The sequence below is a fragment of the Aythya ferina genome (genome assembly GCF_964211825.1).
Source record: "Aythya ferina genome assembly, chromosome: 5".
In the NCBI taxonomy this organism is placed as follows: domain Eukaryota; kingdom Metazoa; phylum Chordata; class Aves; order Anseriformes; family Anatidae; genus Aythya; species Aythya ferina.
In genome coordinates this window covers 48,821,994-48,844,598 of record NC_140301.1, presented here as the reverse complement: position 1 = coordinate 48,844,598, position 22,605 = coordinate 48,821,994, and the positions used below count along the sequence as shown (strand labels likewise).

The 22,605-nt window shown below is 36.7% G+C and overlaps 2 protein-coding genes across 5 annotated transcripts; one reads left to right on the top strand and one right to left on the bottom strand.

Annotated features, from left to right (window-relative positions):
* Positions 1–4,122: 4,122 nt before the first annotated feature.
* Positions 4,123–19,420, bottom strand: CPSF2 (cleavage and polyadenylation specific factor 2). 2 transcript variants are annotated; one of them, XM_084522766.1, is made up of 15 exons: positions 19,154–19,420; positions 18,596–18,781; positions 17,298–17,457; positions 17,101–17,206; positions 15,411–15,540; positions 14,234–14,349; positions 13,498–13,685; positions 12,781–13,071; positions 11,785–11,885; positions 11,268–11,468; positions 10,472–10,624; positions 9,142–9,367; positions 7,036–7,335; positions 5,962–6,096; positions 4,123–5,856 (listed from the first exon to the last, which is right to left on the bottom strand). In XM_084522766.1, the coding sequence occupies exons 2-15, from the start codon at positions 18,742–18,744 to the stop codon at positions 5,764–5,766; spliced, it is 2,349 nt and encodes a 782-aa protein (XP_084378892.1). In that variant the 5' UTR covers positions 18,745–18,781; positions 19,154–19,420; the 3' UTR covers positions 4,123–5,763. The 2 variants fall into 2 exon arrangements, with proteins under 2 accessions (XP_084378892.1, XP_084378891.1); XM_084522765.1 differs by having other exon boundaries at positions 18,596–18,783; positions 19,018–19,290.
* Positions 19,408–22,471, top strand: NDUFB1 (NADH:ubiquinone oxidoreductase subunit B1). Of its 3 annotated transcripts, none has more exons than XM_084522779.1 (3): positions 19,408–19,568; positions 20,202–20,346; positions 22,150–22,471. In XM_084522779.1, the coding sequence occupies exons 2-3, from the start codon at positions 20,207–20,209 to the stop codon at positions 22,184–22,186; spliced, it is 177 nt and encodes a 58-aa protein (XP_084378905.1). In that variant the 5' UTR covers positions 19,408–19,568; positions 20,202–20,206; the 3' UTR covers positions 22,187–22,471. The 3 variants fall into 3 exon arrangements, with proteins under 3 accessions (XP_084378905.1, XP_084378906.1, XP_084378907.1); XM_084522780.1 differs by having other exon boundaries at positions 19,435–19,568; positions 20,205–20,346; XM_084522781.1 differs by lacking the exon at positions 19,408–19,568 and adding an exon at positions 19,643–19,786.
* The last annotated feature ends 134 nt before the right edge of the window (positions 22,472–22,605 follow it).

Sequence of the window (22,605 nt, the reverse complement as noted above, 5' to 3'; positions counted from 1 at the left end):
AAAACCAGAATTTCTCTATAGATTCCTGCAGCATGGAGGCTGGCCTAAGCAAGTAATGCAATGCAAATACCTACTAGGTTCACAAAGTAGGCTGGACTCTCTTTAAATGCAATATTAACTCTTGTAATCCTACACAGGGCAAAAAACGAAATGCCTGTTATCTTCATGCTGTTGCACACTGCCGATGGATCCGTGGCTAGCGCAACAGCACGAAGCAATCTGGCGGACTTTCAAGTGCCAAGCCTGGCATGGTGACGGGCAATATGCTCTGCCAGCTGCGCTGCTTCTTCAGGAGCAGCAAAACGTATCAAGTATTGATCACATCATGCTCAGGGTTCCCCACCTCAAGGAATTAACACATTCCTTGGAAACAGGAGAAGATGCCAACATTGTTGTCCTAATAAAAACAATTACTTGGATAAGCTACAACCATTGCCCCAGGCATGCAATAAAATTGCAAAATAGGTGGCAATGTTGTCATATGTTCTATCTCCCACTTTTTTGAGAGAATCTGTATCATGAAAACATTTTCAGGTTCACATCCTGAAGCATCTGTAGCAGACCAGTTAGCTAAACTGTGTGTTTTTTTAAAAAACTTGAATAGCTCATTGTACAATGTCATCAGAAAGTGACCCTTAAAGGCTTGTTTTCTACCACTGCATCCTAACTGATAGAGGAAAGAAACAGGTGACAATTACCAAGTGCTATGGACGACCAAGTTCTATCTACATTCAATTTATTTTAAAAATCTTTCAAAATCCTTCGTGCAATTTTTCTAAACCACTTGAGTATTACTAAAGATAACAAGAGATTACCCACCCTTCTTCAGAATTATTTCTGAGAAACACTGCAAGTAACACTGAGATGTGCACGCTATCGAGCTTATCTGGTTGGATTTAGAAGGGGGGGGTGGGTGGGGGGGGAGAACAACTTTGAGGCAATTACTGTAAAATACTTTTCAAGGAAAGTATTATCGCTGAAACCTGCCTAGGAACTTCTGCAGCTGATTGTTCTTCCTGCTAAACTAGAGACATCATGAGAGGAAGCAGCAGTTTCTGCAGATTAGAATAACTGCAATGGCATTCCATAAAACTACAACTTTAAACAAGCCCTAATAAAAATTTAGCTTTCAATTTCTCATCTATTAAACTTTTTTTTCTTAGCAGGACACATTTTCAGCAACTTAAGCTGGCTCACGCTAGATCATGTTTTTGTTCTGATTTACATAGCTGTAAACCAGCCAAGGAAGTCACTGTGCTGGGTGTCACAATTTTACGGGTTAGACCTGGTGAGACAACTACTCCAGGCTCCTTGTAGAAAGGCCAACTGAGTTAAATGACAACTCTGAGAAGGTACCAGCAAAGACGTCATCCATAAGAAACCGAACACTCCAAGAGCTCTCACTTAATATCTGTGTTTTAAAGTTAAGTCTTTGTAATTGACACCTTAAATATTTCTAACATCTGATTAGCCACAAAGGAAATAATTGCAATTGTACCTAAAAAAAATCCTTTCCACGCTGGAGATGGAATAGTTAATTTTCTGCGGAAGTTATGCCTTTGCTTTTTGACAATAAATACAAGGCTTTATTTACCTCACCTTAAATATCAGCAAGGGCGCCATAGCCACTACCACATGAAAAACCGTCCCTTTTGATTTTCTTACGTAATTCTCCAAACCCAATTTTAGGATACTGCTACCAACCTTGGGCTGCATCAGACAGAAATGTGTTGTTGTTTTGTTTGTTTGTTTGTTTTTGTTGTTTTTAAACTGAAACTACCATCTTTCCAAAATTGTTTGGAACTCCCGCAGAAATACCTCTTGGAGAGGTTTGCAGCACTTCAGAAAACCTGCACTGAAAATGAGTAGTATCTGAGAAAGCAAGTATGCTATTGAAATCAACTCTGCGCTCATTACTAAAATTTGTGAATACCAGCCTGCAGTGACAGACTATGCTTTTTGGCAGATGCTTAGCTCATTATCATTCAGCTGTTGAACCACAAATCCAGCTTGCATCACCTAAGAGGATTATGCAACAACAGGCAGGTTATTACTGCTTACAGCTCAAATGCTGAACTAGCTTCTTCATAACGTTTTGAGCTTCTACGGACACTTCTTTTCAAGGAAAACAGATCTGTGGCTTATTGGAAGTTCTACTACATTCTTCTACAGAAATGCTGTAATTTATTTTACTTTGTATCACAGTGGTAATATATAACCTAGCAAGGAGAATATAATTTACAGCACACGGCATGAAACAATATAGTTCTCCCATACCTCCCATATTTATCAAGCTTTCACATTCTATCTACATGTAAGACAAAATACTTGTCAATTAATGGGTATTTAAAATACTGCTTCTCTATTTTCCTTCTACATTAAGCAAGTATTTCAGACCTCAAAAGTATTTTTATTTTATTTTTTTTTTAAGACTAGTGCTGCTCACATTGACTTAGCTAACTATCCTGGTCTGCATTTACAGCAAAAAAGGCATGCGACAGCAAGTTGCATTTACCAAGTGAATATTACTGATGCACTTTTTGCTCCTTGAGTCATAACAATCAGAAAGTCTCAGAGGATAAGTTCTAAAATGGGTTGAAGTATTTTTAAAAACCAAGTGTTTTAAAAAATAAATTTCAATGGATTTTTAACTTACATCAGTTCCTTACACAGTTTTCAAATCAAGACCTAAAATTGTTTACTGGATAGCAGATTTGACTGTTGATCATCTTCATCACCAACAACTTTTTAAAACTACAAAAAAAATGTAACAGCCATGAAACAGAACACTGTGCCATTTTTCAGATCATTACATTAAAATTTATTTTGCTGAAGTCTCTGAAAGTGTGGTTGCAGTGTTTTCCCCAAGCAACACACTCCACTTTCCCAACTGAAACACTAATGCGTGTCATGCCTTACTAAAGCAATCTTGATTCTGCACAATGTGTTTTGGGATAGAACCATCTATAATAATTACTGGGGGGGAGGGAATGGCGTTGTAGGGCATCTCCTTGCTTGTTTATTCCAAAATAAGCACTGCTTGACTGCAATTAAAAGGTAGTATAGGAATAGGAAGAAAAGAATATGAAAATTAAGATTTACCCACAAATACTACAAAATGTGATGGTGGGGTACAGCAAGTGTCAGCCTTTCCTGTGTGTCAACACAGCTTTGGAATCTGAATTATTCAAGACCCTTGGAAGGATATATTTTTTAAATGGTCATGAGTACCAAAGCTAGGTTTGAATTGAAGTTAATGTTCTTGCCCTCAAGCACAATAGAGAGAAAAGTTAGGAATAGTACTCCCTATTAAATTGTAGGTGTTATGGAGAAAATGCAGGAGTCAAAAACAAAGCTTACAGCCCATGGCAGCACCAACATTTTTTGGATGTGAGCAGAAATTAATTTCATTTCAGTGACAAGCAAGAACCAGACTGGTAACTGAAAATTAGACAGAGAAGTTCAATTCTTGTTTAAAACAAATTACAGTTCAAACCAACGAAATAATCTATCAGAAAGCTGATAGCTGACTAGGTAGCATTCACAGGAATTTGTTTCGCTTCCACAGTGCCTCCAAGTAAGGAATGTGTAGCCAAGGAGCACACCTGCCTCACAGCACAGCTGCAGCCTGTGATGTTACTCCAGATGTCCTGTACTTCCCCTTCCTCCCGCTCACCAGCCCACAAATCCAGCCTTCTCCTGTCCCAGAGCTCAGACAACTCCTGTTGTCCTGCACATCAGCTTCCTAGGTCTCATTTCATACCAGACTATTTCAAGCAGAATAGACTAATGCAGAATAATTAGCTGCTATGCTCATACTTGAGTTTTATTCTTCAGCAATGACGCTACTTTGTCCTTTAACAGGACACATGGAGATTTAGCAATTAATAACACTAACATTTGTTAAACTTAACTGAATTTGAAACAATAAGTTATGAAAAAAAAAAAAAAGATTGAAAGTTTTGTGATCATGCTGTCTTGTCTTTCCCCCTTTTTAAGAACAGCATTTTTTTTAGTTCCATTTCCTAAAGGTTTTAAAATTTTATTTCAATGTTCCATATCGCCTTATGTGATCTCTGCCCTCCCCAAGCCTCCAAGTTAAAAGCTCTAAGGCCAATACAATTATGTAAAAAGGAATGCACTTTATAAAGTTCATTAGTATCAACAACAGTAATACAATAGTATTCACCAGCAAGCACCCAGTATCATAAAGATTTACACAGCACTGCTCCAAAACAGCTACAAAACCAGAGCATTTCTAAGAAGTTCTAGTTGTCAATGTAATAGAAAATAAACCTTTTTTATATACTGTTGCCAAAGAAGCGTTGAGCTGTTTAGTCATTACTAGCCAAGATTATTGCCTGTAACAAAACACATTCTCACTTTGCATTACATTTTCAAGTGTTTTACATTTTTAGCATCTAGTTCTAGCAGCTTGGTTGATTTTTTTGTTTTGTTTTGTTAAGCATGGACTTCAATTTCAAGTTACTATTTTAAACAGTATAAATCATCTGTAGATCAGATAAACTATTAGTCAAAAATGAATTGCAAGGTAAATTATCTTACCATTAATAGCCCACAGGGCTTTTTTTTTTTTTTGCCACTTTGTCCAAAGATGTTATTTAAACATATACACAGAGAGCACATATGACTTTTCTGTTTTATGTAAAAACAAGTAGGCAACCCTCCACTGCCAAAACTGGTGGTTCACAGATGGAAGAAAATGGAATTAAAGAAACTCTCAAGAGGCCATTTGTATGCATAAATTAATTTCTGAGAAATTCAGCCACACAAAACTGTACTCATCTTCACCTAAAAAGTAAGTACAATTTCCAGCATAAACAGCTACAATAAATCCCATTTTCAAAACGTGCAATAGTATGAAACATGGCACAAAAGCATTAAATACATCACATGAACTCAGATCTCCAGATAAAGGATCTTCTTGAACTTGGTTCATGGCACTCTGAACAAAGAGCGGTGCACAGATAAAGGCTTCAGTCTTTGAAAGTATTAAAATTAGAACTCAAAATATCTTATAGTTGGCATAACTCTGCAAAGCGAGAAATTGCAAATCCAATAAGTTTGTACAGACGTTACTCAGAAGCACACAATCACTAGATTTTAAGCTGCCTGACAATTTTCTCCAGTCTTCTTAATGTACCTGTTCAAAGCAATTTTTTGATCCTGCAGATTAATACTTCATACAGAATATGAAATGCTGTACTGGAACAAACAAGAGCAGACAGCAACAACATTAAGACACGGCCAGATGAACACTAGGGGAACATTCAGGTAGTCAACTTTAGTTACGTTTTTAATAGCCCACTTGAACTCAATTTAAAACAAACAAACAAAAAAGGACTCAAGCCTCTTCCAAAACGGACAAAAACCAGTTCCATGTTTAATCTTATTTTAGCATAGAAGAATGACTTCGTACTCTTTGGCAGGGAATCTATCAAACCAGAACACGTCCTGTCAATGTGAACCTTTCCTGAGGAACAGTTCATAGCCATAAACTCATTTAGAATGTATTATGTAGGAGATGGCAAGTCATAACAGTTTGAGAGTCAAGAACATGGAATGTACCAGTAAGTTTATGAAGAGTGACAGTAGCAGTTATTTACATGTTCAGGGTAGTTTACCTATTCTTTATGAATTACTTCTCCCTTGTATAAATTAGAAAACTACAAAAAGTCAAAACTGAGAGAACTCCTCGTCATCTTTACAAGTTCAAGTAAAAACACCTTTGCAGAACCTCCTTTAGACAATAGCATATTGCTTGTATAAAAGGTCTCTTATTCTATAGAAGTCTTGACAGAGACAGCCTTCCAATCCGATGCGCCCTGTTTCAGTCTGAAACAAAAGACATATTTCAGTTTATTATCTTTACACTAACAAGAAATTTAATTTTCATTTAGAATATTATTTACCAAAGAGTTTAAGATACAGAACACCTACCCTGCGAACAGCCACCAGATTGTTGCAAACAAGCACTCCTCCTACAAATTCAGCTTGTATACCTTCTCGCAAGAGAACTTGCTTGAAGTCTGATAGTCTTGGCTCATTCATAAACACAGACTGGTGACCAAGAACCTTTAAACAACATACAAAAATTTAACACTTGTGCTACTTGTTGTCTTCCATTTTTCCAAATATCTCCTCAACACTGTGTTGGCAACAGCATTGCCTATGGACAGGCTGGGGGACTATAACTGAGCAGGTTGTATTTCTGTCTACTTGCAGCAAGATGTTTCCAGGACAGGATAGCATAGAAATTACTTGTCAAGTAAATAAAGGATTTCTTTCTGCACTCATATATTGCATAGAAAACTGTCCTTGAAGATCTCTTCTGAGACATGCGACAACCAGGGACAGAGCTGCAGTAAGCTGCACTGCTGATCACTACAGATTCATAACAACTGTCACAGAAGTATGAAGAGACTTTAGAGATGTCTCCACTTTTATCTAGCCCCTGAAACAGACTACATTTAGGACTGTAAAACAGTATTGTAATTCTAGGATTAGAAGCTATTTTAATCATTCACTGAAAAATGAAATAATATTCACACAAGCAATCATTTTCATTTCAGAGTAAAGAATAAGATAAAGAGATTAAATTAATGAACTCAGATCACTACTAGAGGCAGAGGTGTATGAATTTCCAAGACATGTATTTCTACTCAAGTATATGAAGTAATTCCTATAGCATCAACAAAACAGAACAAGACTCAAGAGTAAATAAGTAACTGATTTACAAATCCACAAGTACTAATTACAAATTGATTTACAAATCCACAAGTACTAATTACAAATACGAAACATTAATATCTCATTCACAGATAGTCGGTAACTGTGTGCTAGGCACTGTTTGTGAATGCAACAGATCATCCTAATTGAAAAGCTTAAAATCTGAAAGAACAGTAGCAGGCTTAACTAAAAGAAAACCAAACATGAAAAAACAGACTTTCATTTGAATAAGATCATAACTGTCAACCTCTAAATACTAGAAAGAAATCAGTGAAGTTTCTATACCTCATGAGGTGGCAGAGGTTCCAAAGTAGGAATGATCTCACTTTCCTCGCACATCTCCTTATCGTCATCACCAAAGAGGCTTTTCATGGCCTTTTGTTGTGCAATGACACTAGAGTCTGAAGAAGGCATATCCACTTGCATCTCTAGGTCTTCATCTTCCCTCAGCTCTCCCTCTTCCAAAATAACTCCAGTATCCACTTTTGAAACTCTCATGTCCAGGACACCATCTATCCAAGCCAACTCAGCATCCTTGGCTTTACAGAACTGAAGGGAGCTGACAAGAGAGTCTTTTAACCTCACCTGGGTTGCACAAAAATAAAAGTACTGTTGGTTTGATGGAAAACACATGGAGTTCTTACTTCAAGTTTCCAAAATTAGCAGTTTTCCTTTCACCATCTTTCTGCACAGTTTTGACTCAGTCTTTTGGAAAGAGAAAGAACTTGGTATCTCTAAGACAAGACATTCTATACTTAAAAAACACAGATGGTATAAACTTGATATCAGCAGTCAACTTAAAACAAACCAAAAAAAAAAAAAAAAGCAAAGAACAAAACCTTTGTTTTTCCATGATTAACTTAAGAAACTTATATGACTACAAACAAGTTAAATTTATGGCAGGAACAATCATTGCTTTTTACAACATCAGATTTTTTTTGTGGCCAAGGGATTCTTCAGTTGGCCTTAGTAATTCTATGGAAAATTTACACAGATACATTCAGGTTAGGAAACTGCAGCTCCAAAATTCAACCTTCTTTAAAAAATGATAATTAAATTTTATTGCAAGAGGGGATGTTGTAAATATCAGACTAAGTGTCCAAAACATTACCCTGATTCCTCTGGCACATTCCAGGACTCGAACTCATTAAAACCCTACTCTGAAAGACTGCTATCCACATGAGATTGTGCAGGATCACAATAGTAGAATCAAGGCTGCAACTGTACAAATGAAATTGCAACTAATTAACTATCTGCAACAAAATTCACCCAACAGACATTAGGATTCCAAGATCCCACTCCCATCTATTTTTTAATTCAATGTCTCCAATGTACTTCATCTGTTCAGACAGCTTCCAATTGAAAACAAAAAATTTTAATCTTTGAAGACTGAATTATCCCCTTATAAAATAAAACTGAAACAAAATATGGAGCTATTAAATTTTTATTCAGACAAATATTTAGTGAAAAATCAGAAATCTCATTTCTTTCACACTAGCAATCCTCAGAGCTTTAAAACAAACAAACAAAACCACAGAAAACACTGCTGTTTTAAGATTCTCCAAACAAGTTAATTTTGAGTTACTGGAGCTTTCTGCTTCCACGGGTAACAGATTTTTCTCTGTGAAGTCACAAAAGCACCTCTTTCAACAATTCTACTGATGTTTTTCTATTAACTTTAAAAGTACAGAAGGCATGAAAGACCAAATACCTAAACTGCATGTGAGATGCTTTCCTCTCAACAACTTCAAAATTTGCATCAGGACCATATGAATTTTCATATGCTTCACACAAAGTATCCGAGTTTTTTCATTTTGAGCTTAACAATGAAAACTAAATACAATGTATTAAAGGAAGTGCAACATTTTATTGTTACCTCACTTTTTTTTTGTGAGCAGAAAAGTGGTGGTGGTAGGCAGACGTACCTTTTTAAATAATTTCTTTAACATTAACTTGCCCCTGACTGTACGTGTTTATCTCCAAGCACTACTTTTTTCTTCGCTAATTCTCCTTTTGAGATTAGAGAAAGAATCCTGAGTTCCAAGCAGTTGTAGCGTACAGTGGTATTTTAAATGCAGACACAATGTATCTACTAAGAGTAAAGCAAACTGACGTTCCAATGGACATAAACTTCGCCTTCTGCACTACAGGCAAAGGTGGACTGATCTCACATTCCAGTTTTGTTTTAAGCACTTCGGAGTAACATTCATTTAAGCATAAGGAGAATGCCTACCCATAAGACAGAAAAAAGCTGCCAGTGTCAAAATCAAGTGGACACATGTAGCATTTTGTGCCTCCTCTCCCGAAAAAACAGCCAAATAAGAAAGCCTGCCAGTACAGCTTTATTACAGTTGACATTACTTACACAAGTAACAAAATCCTGTAGCTTACCTGATAAATGTGAGTTTCACTGGTTGCATCTACAGTTTCATGTAGTTTTGGCATGTAAACTTTAATGTCTTTTCCACCAAAAGCTCTGCAACATTCTGCAAGGTCCTGGCTGGCTTCAGGTGGTCCGTGGACAATGATCAGTTGTCTTGGTTTCATTTGGTTAATAATTTTTTTAATTGAGTCCCCATCTGAGCGTCCTTCATAGTCAATGTATGTAACCCTAGCTCTAGTTTGAATTAAAAAAAAAAAAAAAAAAGAATAACAGATTTTTAAGTTTAAATAAAATATTTTGAAGCACTCAAAGTTAAATCAAAAATTTTCATTTAAAAAATGAAAAATTTTAAAATTATTCTACATCAGAAAAAGTTGTCATCACAAGACATTTTATGGATCAATGAAATAAAGAATTGTCAAATATCAGCACATACATATATTTAACACTAAGTTCCCAAAATTCACTTACATAGTTATCAAAACATGACTTAAGAGTATGTGAATAAGTTCAATCCTTTCTAGCAATATATACATACACACTTCCTTATCTGTGCTGACAAACTATTGTATCATTTGCTCTTCCTTTTCCAATTCTCCTCAAACAGGAACCAAAGTGTATATTTCTTAAGAGTAAGAGCCATAAGATTCTGTATCATGCTCCCAGAAAGACTAGTAAAAAAAATAATTGTGATTAACCTGGAGAAGAAAAGAGAATCCTATATGACTTTTTTTAATTTCAAGCTAGCTTTTTAAACTAATTTGTACAATATCCGCGCCACTATTCTAATAGCATGGACTAAGGCTCATAAAGCTCAAGACTCACTGGATACATACACAGCTGCAAACAATACAATACACAACATTTTCCTACCCACACACTGTATTTCCCTACAAGCACTGAGCTCGGCAGTAGCTCCAAAGAATCCTCTAGCATCAGAGACCTTGGAGGATAGACTCAGGAGACACATGTAGTACTGGAATTCTCCCATTATCCCTTTATATAACACAGGTGACAAGCAGAATTCAAAGCAAAACAGAATGTGAAATATAGGCACTATTAACAGCTGATATTACGTTGGCATGCATTTCCTATTAGCACTTCTATAAAAGACCCTCTTGTTGCGTGAGAAATAAACATAGCCACTGCCTATTGTCACAATGTAAAAAACCCAAACGCTTGAAACGCTTGAAGCTTAAAGCACCAGTTTCAGCTTGAACAAGTATTTCTGGAAAGAAGGCAAAACAGCTGAATGCTGGTTACAACACATTGGCCTTTCAAACAGTACCCTCCTAGCTATGAAGTTACCAAAAATTGGAACAAAGCCAGTCCACTCACTTAATTTCCATGGATTCTGTTGCTGAAATACATTTGGTGGGAACATCTGATAAATCCTGGTCCATAGGCTCCTCTCCATTTGTCAAGCCAGATTCTAGTTTGCTTTTTTCTTCTTCTGTTGCCTGAAGTTCTGGAACTAGAAAATCTTCAGGTCTAAAGGATGAAAGGCATTTTGTTTTTAATAGTCTTATAGTAACTGCAAAGCTCTACACAGTATAGAAACAAGTAATCCTCATTATAACTACTGACTTCTTTTAGAATCGTTAGTGCTAACAGTTTTATTACACTTGCCTTCAACATTTTCACATGTGAACACAGCTTATCTGGAAAATATTACCTTCATATCTCAAAACAACGTTTTGATATCCTACAGAACATTAGCAAGGTGAGGGTTTCTAGCATGTACTCCTCACACAAATATTACAAATATTGCTAAATTTTCCTAGGTTGAAAGATGCTCCTTCCTGTCATAGTAAGTTTACCAAAATTGTGTCATTTAAAGTAGAAAAAAGTCAAGTTCAGAAAAAATAGTCTTCTCTCTCAAAAATAAAAGAAAAACCATAGCAAAAATACAACATAAGAGATGTAAACTCATGCCAAGAACCAGTGCTCTGCTTCCTGTGAAATTTAGCACAAACTATTTTACAGAAGTCATTCAAATGTTACTGTGTTTAGGAGAGCATATAACAGTGTAGCAAGGGAGAGAATGCTGGTTTCTATTTTTATTACTTCTATTTTTGAACTATTTCATAGCTGTTACATGTTACTAAGCACTATCATTGCTTTCTCTACATACTTGATAATCTCGCCATATTCATCCCATTTAATTCTTTCTTCGGGGGCTGGAAACATTGGGTAAGATTTCTTTGCTTGTTTGAAGAAGCTTCCTTTTCGGCTACCTTCACCCTTCATCATCAAATCATGTTTGGTCTTATGTACAGTTGGCTGATCAATATCTTCTTCGGCATCACTCTCATCACTGGAATCGATATCTGCCCTGAAATGGCATTCCAAGAAGAAAAGAATTTTCTTTCTAATTCAGGTTTAGTGTTACATAAACACACTGACTGGACAGTAACAGACACTAAGAGCAAAGACAATTTATGCATCTGAGAAGCTGTGCACAAAAAGCAGATGAAACAGGTCTATCTTAACGACATTAAAGACAACCATTTCTGACTCCTCAATGCCCTCAGACAAACCTATCAAAACTACGATTTTCATTTATCCCTGTAAACAGTTGACACATCAAGCTGATCACACAAATGTCAACTCTAACAATAACAGCAGAACGCAACAGCCCACATACTTACTCTTTAGACTGTTCTAACTTTTTAGCCGCTTCTTTCTTTAGTTTCTCCTTTTCTAGGTATTCTTCAAGTTCTTTTCCTTCCAACTTGACACGTCTTCTCAACTTATAGATAGAACAAAAATTAACATTACTGTGAGTAGCTGATGTGATTTTAACATTTCTCCTGTACACTGCTGGTAAGATACTATTTATATTTAAGTACCAAGGACAAACACAACTTGTTTGTCACATACAGAACAAGAATATGTAAATGTGTGGCACCTTAGCATGGCAATATCGTGACAATGTTATCAATTAGCAGAGACTAACAGAAAAGCATTTCTAAGGTATTAAAATCAATTAGGTTTACAAAAATTCCTTAGACAAAACATCTTCAGGAAACATTTCTCTTCAATAACTGAATGCGAATACTCTATAATGAGCACTTTTTTTTTTTTTTGACCTTTGTGTAACTAACAAAAACAGAACCTTGCAAAATGCTATACTAGTACGCAAAGCAACATCAAGTTTTGTTTCTTGTTTTCCACAAAACAAATTAGAATACAGGTCACATTGGATAACACAGAAATCTAGAAATAAGTCTAATACTGTAATTGAACATTTCCAATCCAATCTAAAACTAAAAGCAGGCTGCATCATCAGGATTGAAGTTATCATTGCAACCACAGGGGACTCCTGTAAGTTGTAAGATGTAAGAAGTGTTGTTTAATAATAAATAATTATTATTTTTTTAACTATTTAAATATTTAAAAGCAACTTCGTGTTCATCTCTGTGAAGTATTAATTCTACCACACCACTGAAAAACAATTTGCATTTCCTAATGTAGGATCTATTTTTATGTAAATTTATCCTTAACCTTTTATATATGCAACATACTTACTTCAGATTTCCTTCCACCACTACAAGCATTTTCAGCAGGTCAAAAAAAAAAATAAATCAGTTTTGCTTATACTCTGCCCACAACAAAAACTTTTAGATAAATAGACAAATTCTTACCTCAATATCTATAACTTTCTCAGAAGGATTATCAATCAGGAATCGTGCTAATGTTCCAGGTGTAGTGCGGTAAGTTAAAATTATAGAGTTTTTGGAATCCTGGCACCACTGAATGAAAAGATCTCTTGAAAACCCACACTCTAAATCAGGTTGACTGGCAAGAACAACTTTTGGACTAGGTACTCGAGCTAGATCAGAAAGACTATGACATAAGGAGAGATGGCGGAATTGAAAAGGATTGTTTCTCTTGTCTTCAAAGCACCTCATCAACTTATCGCTCATCCATTCAACCTAAAATATATATTAAGAAAAAATCATTAATAGGAACACAAGCTCTGTAAAAACATAAAAACCTGATATTAAGTACAGAGGTGAAATGTGTGATTACATCAACGTTTCTCAGTGAAAATAATAGAAATAATGCTGAGTGTAAACACCACAGAAACGAGTACTTTTTAATAGCTACACTCTATACTGACAAGTCTTGTGATTAAAAACAAAGTAGAAACAAGTATCAAGCAGTACAACAGTAGCAATGACTAGATACTGCCCTACTTGATCAAAACATCTGAGAGACAAATACCAACTCCAGAACAAGGTAACACCCAGTCTTTGGCTTTTTTTTTCCCTTTAAACTGTTGAAAAGAAAAAACCTCTTAAACATACAAACTGTTATCCCCTTCACAATTGCATTTTAAAAATGAAATCAAACCAAACCTGTGATTTGGAGAACTCCACTACATTGTAGCTGACATTATTCAGAAGTGCTAGAGAGTAGACTCCTAATCCCGCATCTTTTGTTCTCCAGATCTGATCAAGAAGTTGAGCAAGTTCCAGAACTCTGCCTGCTGTATCCACAGCTATTAATACATTTCCATCACCTCGTAATGTCTCCAAAACATTAGCTAGAAAAAAATAAAACAAAATGCTTACACTTTAAACCACAACTTCGATGTTTGTAGGGTGGTGGTGTTTTTCTTTACCCTTCCTGTATCACACTTACAGTCATTAGTCAAAAGCAAAATGAACTCAGCAATAAATTAAACTTCAAGACAGAGCCAAAACCACATTTCCAATTAAATTAAAATGAGCTGGACTTTTCTTGGTAGTTCTGAAGATCCCACTGTCTTGATATTACTTTCTAAAATAAATAAATACAATGTGTATAATGGAGCTTAAAAAAAAAAAATTGCATTACAAAAGGTCATTTAAAAAATCCTTAAGTAATCAAATGATCCTGGGTAAAATACCCCACTTTCAAACAGTTTTATATAGGGTACAATTCTTTGTTTTTAGGAAAATGTTTTGCCTACAGAATCGGTACCATCAAAATCTGTTAAATTTTGATAAAGATTCTTAATTTAGATGCTGGTGAGCTTCTTACAGGAAAACAATTTACAGTGGCTAATAAATCCTGTTACTGCTATCTTGAACCCCCAAACAGAATACATACTCAGTAGCTGCTCATCCCGTTGCTTCCTCCTGGGTTGTACATAGGTAGCATTAAATGAATCTGTAATAAGCAATGAAGGCCTGCTCAACATTTCCAATGAACATCCATTCAGGTGGCTGTGGAAAAAAGGCCAAAACTCACTTTCTGCATTTACATTTTACAATAAAAAAATAAAATGGCTAGTTTCCAGATTTTTACATGTACAGAAGTCAAACTCCTCAATAATAGAAAACTATTGTATCACATATAAACAAATCAGAGAGCTTCCTAAAGAAAAGACTTTAGACCAAGAATAAGAGGATGTTTAAAAAGATTCCAAGTCCTAATGTACAAGTAATTTTGAGGCAGTTGACACACAGCATAAATTATATTTAAAATCTACAATTGATCATTAGTAAGAACAAAGGCAGTTTCAATTAGCTTCATTTTTCTACTTTCTTCTCTTCTCATTCCCCAAAAGCCTCTTTTGTATAACTTTAATTAGACCTGGAACAGACCCAAATTAGAGCCTGGAACAGGTTCCCCAGAGATATGGTCAGAGCACCCAGCCTGTCAAGGTTCTAGAAGTATCTGGACAATGCTCTCCAACATGTGGTTTAATTTTTGGAAGGTCCTGTGTGGAGCCAGGAGTTGGACTCAATCATTCCTGTGCATCCCTCCCAACTTGGGATATTCTACAATTCTATGTTTCAATGATTAAATTTGGCTTGATACATAATACAAGACATTAATTAATATTAATGTGGAAAATTATCTTATTTCAATGTTCATTTTCTTGCCTTTCTTCTTTTAAATAAGCATTTTAAAGAAGGAGGACAGGACATGAGAAGAATCCTGTCCGTTACTGTCTAAGGTAGAAGAAAACACATTTTTTTCTTTATCAATGTCTATGCTTTCTACGCAACAATGAGCTTTGTGTTATTATTTTCCTTCTTAAACTCGCAAGAAAAGCTTTTCCAAACTGCACAATACAGATGTTTCTTGCTTCAAACTTACAAATAAATAAATCTGAGTGGAATGAGGAAACCCAGAGTTAACACTTGTTTGAAATCAATTAATCTGAATGCATGTGAAATGAGCATCTTATTTCTGGAAAGGCACTTCCGTACCTATTTATTTCACAAAATGATGCACACCTTACACATCTAAGAAATACAGATAGCTACACTGAACTTACATCTCCCTCTTGTGGTTGAAATCAACTGCATAAACAATTTCTTCCTCTCCATCTTTGACAATCTTCCAAATTGTTCCTCCTATCATGTGACCAGCTGGCAATGGTGTGATTGACAGACCATGTCCTTTGCCTACAAAAAAGAACCGTCTTTTAAAAACCTCTCAATATTTTAGGTATGTTACACGTACTAAAATCCATTACTCTAAATAAAAAGTACATAAATAACTCCACAACTACTACCTGGAAAAAAATCAAATGAAGAGTGAAAATCAGTAGCATCTCTCTCCTTGCCATCTAACCAGTAACTTCATGATGTTACACTTCTTGCAATTCATTTCTACTCTGTCTCCAGAAAAAGAAACTAAAGTGAAGAGCACTTCTTCACGCCACCTCCCACCAGTACTCAGTGGCATTGCCAAGCTGCTATAACTACAGACCTAAACAGCAGCAAGTTACATAACAAACACATCCCAGAAAAGCAAGTCAGCTGTGAAAGGCAGACCCCTCTCTGCTGCACCACAAAATGCTTACTGTATCAGTCACTGCCTGAATACTCAGAAAAAAAAAAAGAAAAAAAAAAAAAGTAAGTTACACAAACCAGAAATTCGCCGGAATAACAAACAGGCAAGTGAAAGAATTCCAAGGAAAGGTGTCTACGTGCTACAGTCAGGAGGGATGGCTGATCTTTTCAGCACTACCTGCCGCTTTTCTTACTTTTTTAAATGCACGGCTGCCTCTTGTCACTCATGGTAGCCTTGATCTTTGTCAGAGCAAAACTAGAGCAACCATGACCATTACTCATGGTCTTTGATCCATGACACCAACTAGAACTGCATGACTGCACAGCTTTAACAATGATTAGAACACACATTATCTTCTTAGATGTGTCTATTGAAACTTCACATCACTTCCATTAAATATGAAAAAGGTGTTTTGACACAGTTGTTCACTAAAACACTTATCAGATGTCAAAGTTGGTAGCACAGATATATCCGTGCTACAAATACCTTGAAAAAGGGTCAGCAGCCTTTCAAGAATGGAAAAGAAAAATAGAAATGGGATGCCAAATTACAGGGCAAGAATTTCAGCAGGCAGCACTGAAGAGCTGGGAGATACAGCATCTTTGAGACAAGCTGCTGCTGATCAGCTTATGTGTGTCTGTGCAAGAACTGCGTTTCCATCTCATTCTGATCTTTGAATTCAGCAACAGTGAAAAGATGCTGATTATCTGTATGTCACAGTTCCTAGCAATAAGCTATGCTGAATTTCATTCAGAGTCTACAAAGACCTCGTTAAATCATTCACATGCTAAAACTTAGTATCTGCACATTATTTGTTCTCTGGAAAACTTTCTTTTGTGTTACTGAGGAGCTCTGAGGTATAAGTATTTTTTAGACATGTGAACAAGCTCCAAGAAAAGTTACACACAAAAAAAGGAGAAAACAATGCCTAAATATGCTTTGGCATAGCCTTCTCCTCATTAAGTGGAACTTCTACCCACCTCCATATACAAATACTAATGCCATGTGTTCAGCTGATATAGATTGGCACCATGTTACTGAATTCAGATCTGCAAAATGTGTAACCTTCATAAACATACTCCTTTTAAAAAGTTACCTTAACTGTTAATGAAAGTAAGAGAGACCCTAGAAGCAGTTTATCAAAACTGTTCCTTACAGAACAACTTTACCTTTCAAGTTCACAATCTGAGAAAACTTGAGCTGTTGTATCTTATCAAAGGCTGCATCTACATCATCCAATGTAAAGAGTGTGAAATCTTCAGTATTATGGCGGGACTACAACAAACAAGAAGCAAAGAATGTTCAAGAACTTGAGCCATCTACCTCATCAATGATGTTGTGTATTAAAGTATGAACTTAAATATACCTGATACAGATCATACATAAACATCTGTCCCATCTTATATACAGGAATAGTTGCATAAATGGCACAATTCAACCCCATTTTTCCAACTGCATATGGGAGAGCACCAAGGTGTAGAGGGTCAGGATGAGAAAGGAGAACAGCATCAACCTGGTGGACATGCCTACAAAGGAAGGACAACAGAAGTTGCTGAAAAGAGTTCTGAAAGTAATAATACACTTCAAGCTATGACTATTTTGCAAGCAACTGCACAGTCTGAATACCAACCAAGAAAATTCAGATTCTTCCAGGTTTAAAAAACATAACTAAAAGTCAGAGATATTTCCAAACATTCTCAAGTAACGTTAGAACTTAAATATGCAAGAGAGTTCTTAAAACGTAACTTCAAGGCCCGGGTCATTTATGAACTTTCAGAAGTTTCACATTAAATTGTTGATTAGAAAGACCTTAATATATACTCTGACACCAGAAAGTTCATTAACTGAAGAGTCAAAAGTATTTTTGGTGCAGGTACGTTTATATATCTAAAAACCTAAAACAGACTACAACTTTTTTTCAGATGAGAAAAAACAAATAACAGGATCCAAGTCTCAATAATCTTTATATTGATAAGAATCAAATCAAAACATTTCTTTTTCAAATTGAAACAAGCCAAATTATAACTCAAGAAAAGTGGTATACAAAATTTAGATTTTACTTTAAAAAAATATATAACTAAAAACACAGAATATGTTATGTTTCACAGATTTTTTTATGTTTCAGTCTTTTACCAGCAAACAATTTCTGCATCAGGAAAGCTCACTATAAACATGCAAGAGTTCAGTACTAAAGACTAGACAGGTTGATGTCTTGACAGCACTGAGATACTAACAGAAGCTGTTTTCCAGACTGACAGTTTGTTAAACTTGAATTAAGGGGCAAGAGTTGATCCACTTTATCTTCAGCCTTCATACAATAAGGCCTCTCATTTAAAACTTAGCTAAACATCCTAAATTACTTTAAAGCCAAGGTCAGCCTCCCATAAACTTGATGCAGAGCAGAACATATGTAAAAACATGAAACATCCAAACCAAAACAAACTCTGAACAGTTTGAGAACTGTAGTTAATTGAGGTTACTCATTAGGATAAAGAAAAAAATTTACTAGAGATGTTTTAGCAGTATCATCCCCTTCACATAAAGCGCATTTTGAGCAAAAAAGAACAACTTTGGATATAACATCACCACGTAGATACCACAGACTAGCATTTAAAAAACTTTCAGAAAGAGATAAGTCCTATTTAAAGTGTCTGAGCTACTTACTTCCTTAGGGAATCAATAATGTCCATAGAAAAGTTCTCATCCCAGCCACAGTCCAAAAGAAAGCGAAATTCATCTACTTGCAATAGATAGCAGAGGGCAGACTCCTCCTGCACCCCTGAAAGCGTGGTCAGCTTGATAATCGATGTCATTTTTCTGTCCAAGCGCTTGATCTCAGAAAAAACTAATCTGAATGGGGGAAGAAAGCATTTTATTATGTAATCCAGAGGAAATGTTTATTTATTTAGATCTCCCTCCTTTTCCTTAGATTTCTCTCAAGTTCTGACAGCACGCACAGCAATGGTGGTGAATAGCATTCAATAGGGCTGCCAGGTGCCAACCCCTAACTTCCAGATACCAGCTTTTGATCCTTGGGGGTCTTTTGTTGTTAAGAGAGAGCTTCGAAGTTTATTAGACATATAACTTAAAAAATAAAATAAGGGAGTGCCAGAAGCGGCGCAGGGACCAGCTCCGCGCCTCTGGGGTCTCAGGGGAGCCCCACCGGGGCAGACCCCGCCGCGGAGGGGCCGGGCCGGGCCGGGCCGCGCCGCCGGGGCTCACCGGGGAGGAAGAGGAGGAAGAAGAGGAAGAGGAGAAGAAGGAGCCCGGCTCAGAGCACTGGAGCCTTTGGCCGCCCGGCAGCGGGCCCAGCCCTCCGCTCCCGGCGCGGGTCGCCCCGCAGCGGTGCCCTCCGAGCCGCCGCCGCTGCCTCGAGGCTCGGCCGCCCTCAAGCCCCGCGGGGCGCGCCCCCACCGCCGCCTCCTGCCCCGGCACCGCCGACCGCCATCTTGTGAGGGGCGGGCAGAAGGAGGAGGGAAGGTGGAAGGGGAACGGGCGGCACCACCGCCGGAGAGATGATGGGGGGGGAGGAGGCTCCCCCCGCTCCCTGTGCTGCCGGTGGGCTCTCCCGGCCTGCTCGCGCCGCCCGTTGCCCTTGGTGCGGCCGCTGCGCGGGGCCCGGCGGCGGCGAGGATCGGTAATGGCGGGCGGGCTGTGAGGGGGGGGGTCGTGTCTTTTCCCCTCTTCCCTCCCCTTTTCTCTCCCTGGGGCCGGGAACGGGTCATAAACTTCTTCGGTGTCTCATAAAATCTCCATTGAGGCTGGGAGGTTGTGGTTTGAGAAGGCCGGCGAAATTCGCTTGATGGGTTTCTACAAACGAGCCGTTTTCTCCAGCTGTCAGGTCCCATACGGCTGGTTAGTGGTAATAGAGCGCGCGTCTCTGGGATTTGGTGTAACCAGTGCGCTCCTAATGGTCTGCAGAGCTGCAAACTTCTGTATGGTTAGGTTTTAACGAATAAATTGATCGATTAAGTGTGACTGATTCACCGGTAATATCCGAAAAGAGATATTCCCTTCCCTTTTTAGGATAAAATCCTATTTCCCAGGGCCAAGAGCTGGTTAGAATTATTTCTAAGAAACTTCTGTATGTATCTGAAAACAACATGTATCCTATAGGAAGTGTTCGGTGGCCCACATATCTGTTAGTGGCCCACATATCTATTATCCTATGGTAGGATCCTAGTAAGCGTAAATAAATATTCCAGGGACGCCACAGCCTCCATTTCCAGATGTATTAGCAGCTCTTAACCTGTTATACTTTCCTTTCTAGCAGCCATGGTGAATTTCGCCCAAGTTGTGCGTGATCACTGGGTTCACATCCTCGTTCCCTTAGGATTCGTGGTTGGATGCTATCTGGACAGAATGAACGATGAAAAGCTGTCAACCTTCCGAAACAAGAGCTTATTGTATAGAAGGTCTGCTTTAATTATGACTTTTAAATATGTACATTCAGTTATTTTGACAAGTTGAGTTAAGTACTTCTCTGTTGTTAAAAGTCTTAAATATGAAAAAAAAAAAAAATCAGTGATACTACCAAAATATTGGGGGGGGGGGGGATAAAAGTTTCAGCAAGCATTCCTGATGGGTTTTAGGTAGGTCACTGATGCCCTCTGAATATCCCAGCATTAGGACCCATCTTAGTGCTCTTAATTGTGAAAAGAAAGTATGTGTAATTCTATCTGTTTGATCATTTAGCCAATATAACTGATTTAAAATAATCAATTGCACCAGTCAATTATAAGTGTTGATATGAATAAATTTTATTTGTGGAAGCAAGGTAAAAGCAAACATTTGTGAATATTAAGACTGATTTGTATCTAAATAAACTTAGTTGAAGGATGCAGTACATGAGATCAAAATAAAAAGTAAACGCATACAGATGAATAAGAATAGGAAAAAGTCATCTTAAAATAATAAAACTTAACCATTAAGTCATATTAAAATAACAAAACTTAACCATACTTCACAGCGTAGTTATCATGGCATGCCATTAACTAAATCTTAGTATAGTATTGTTAGTGGCAAGCACTGTTCTTACAAACAAACATAACTTTGAAATACCGCTAATAAGAAGAAATCTCCAAGGATTGTAGTAAAAATACCACTTCAAACCTTACTGTAAAGTATACTTCCAAGGAAAATATCTAACAGGGTTTTTTTGGGGGGGGGAATTTATAGGCCAGGAGAAAATGTGTGGGACTGTGTATGTAGCATGCATTTAGCATTATTTTGTTAACTGGGGGAAGCAGAGTTATAAAGTGCATGAAGAACTAACAAGTTAGGGAAGTATTTTCAATAGGTATGAATTTGCCTACCCCCCAACCCCAAGTCCTTGAAGATTCTACAGGTGGAAGAATGAGTATCTTGCATCTTAATGTTGTTTGTCAATTTAAAATGGAATATGATCTTTTTCAGCTCCTAATTAGTTTTTAGTTAACTCATTATTGATTTGAAATCAAGTAATTTGGAAAAATAAGGTATATTCACTTTAGTACAAAAATCTTTGCCTGTCCAAAGCTTGTTAATTGTTAGCTGCTGGCCGGTTCTCAGTCATGAAGTATGGAAACCATTATTTTGTCTGTGAAACCTCAGTGGGAAACAGTCATTGAATTTTATTTTAGTGGATAATAGCAAGCTTCTGTCTTAAATTTAAAATTATCACAGCACTTATTAACTCAATGCTTGTGTAAATTTGTTATTAAAAGTAATGAATTTTTAAATTAACACAAATGCTTATGTTGGCAATTGCTGTATCTTCACTTCAGGGTATGATTATATATAGTAAACAGTTTGAGCTTGCTGGCAAATTTCTCAGGGAGAATTTAGATAACTTAATGTAGTGCATCATCTGTATCGGTTCTAATTTTACATTACACCATGGGGTTAAGCAATTAACAGAAATAAAAGTCATGCTGCATAGCATGGACTCATCATAGGAATGTTATCAGTTTGATTTTTTTTTTAAGCTCTGCTGTCACCTAGATTAGTTCTGAGTAAAAAAGTAAGATGATATAATTCTTGCCACTGTTACATGAGCACTGTGCAGTTGCTTGTGACATTTAGCTGTTATTTCTGCATATTACAAAAACCTCTAAAAATATAAGATAACTTTCAAAATCAAGGTATTCTAGAATAATTTATATATTTTAGAAATTATTCTACAAAAATCATCCTAATTTTAGTCTCTTTTCTGTTTTTTTTTTTTTTTTTCCCCACAGAGAGTTGAAGCCTGGTGAAGAAACAACATGGAAATAAAGACTGTTGATGAAATGAGGAATATTTTCACTTGATTAATTATCTTGTCTTGAGCATTGAAAGAATACAATTATGGTTTTCATCTTAAGACTATATAAAGCTACAGAAAAGAACACCTGCAAGTCCATCACTGCCAATTTAATTTCCAAACATACTTTTTGGAAGATGATTTAATTATATGACTAATTTGCGTCCAGGAAGTCCATAACTGTTGAGAAACTTGTCCCTGTAAGTCATACTCTAGAAAAAGAGGATGTAATAAAGAAAAAAACTATGCAAAAATCAGTTACATTGTTATTACTCTGTGCGGTGCGGAAGTTTATAGCTGATTTATGAGGTATATTTCAAGGGGATACTTAACAAAGGCCCAAAAGGCGGTTGGTAGGGATTTTTCTTTGTTGTTTTACAGCTGTTTTTGT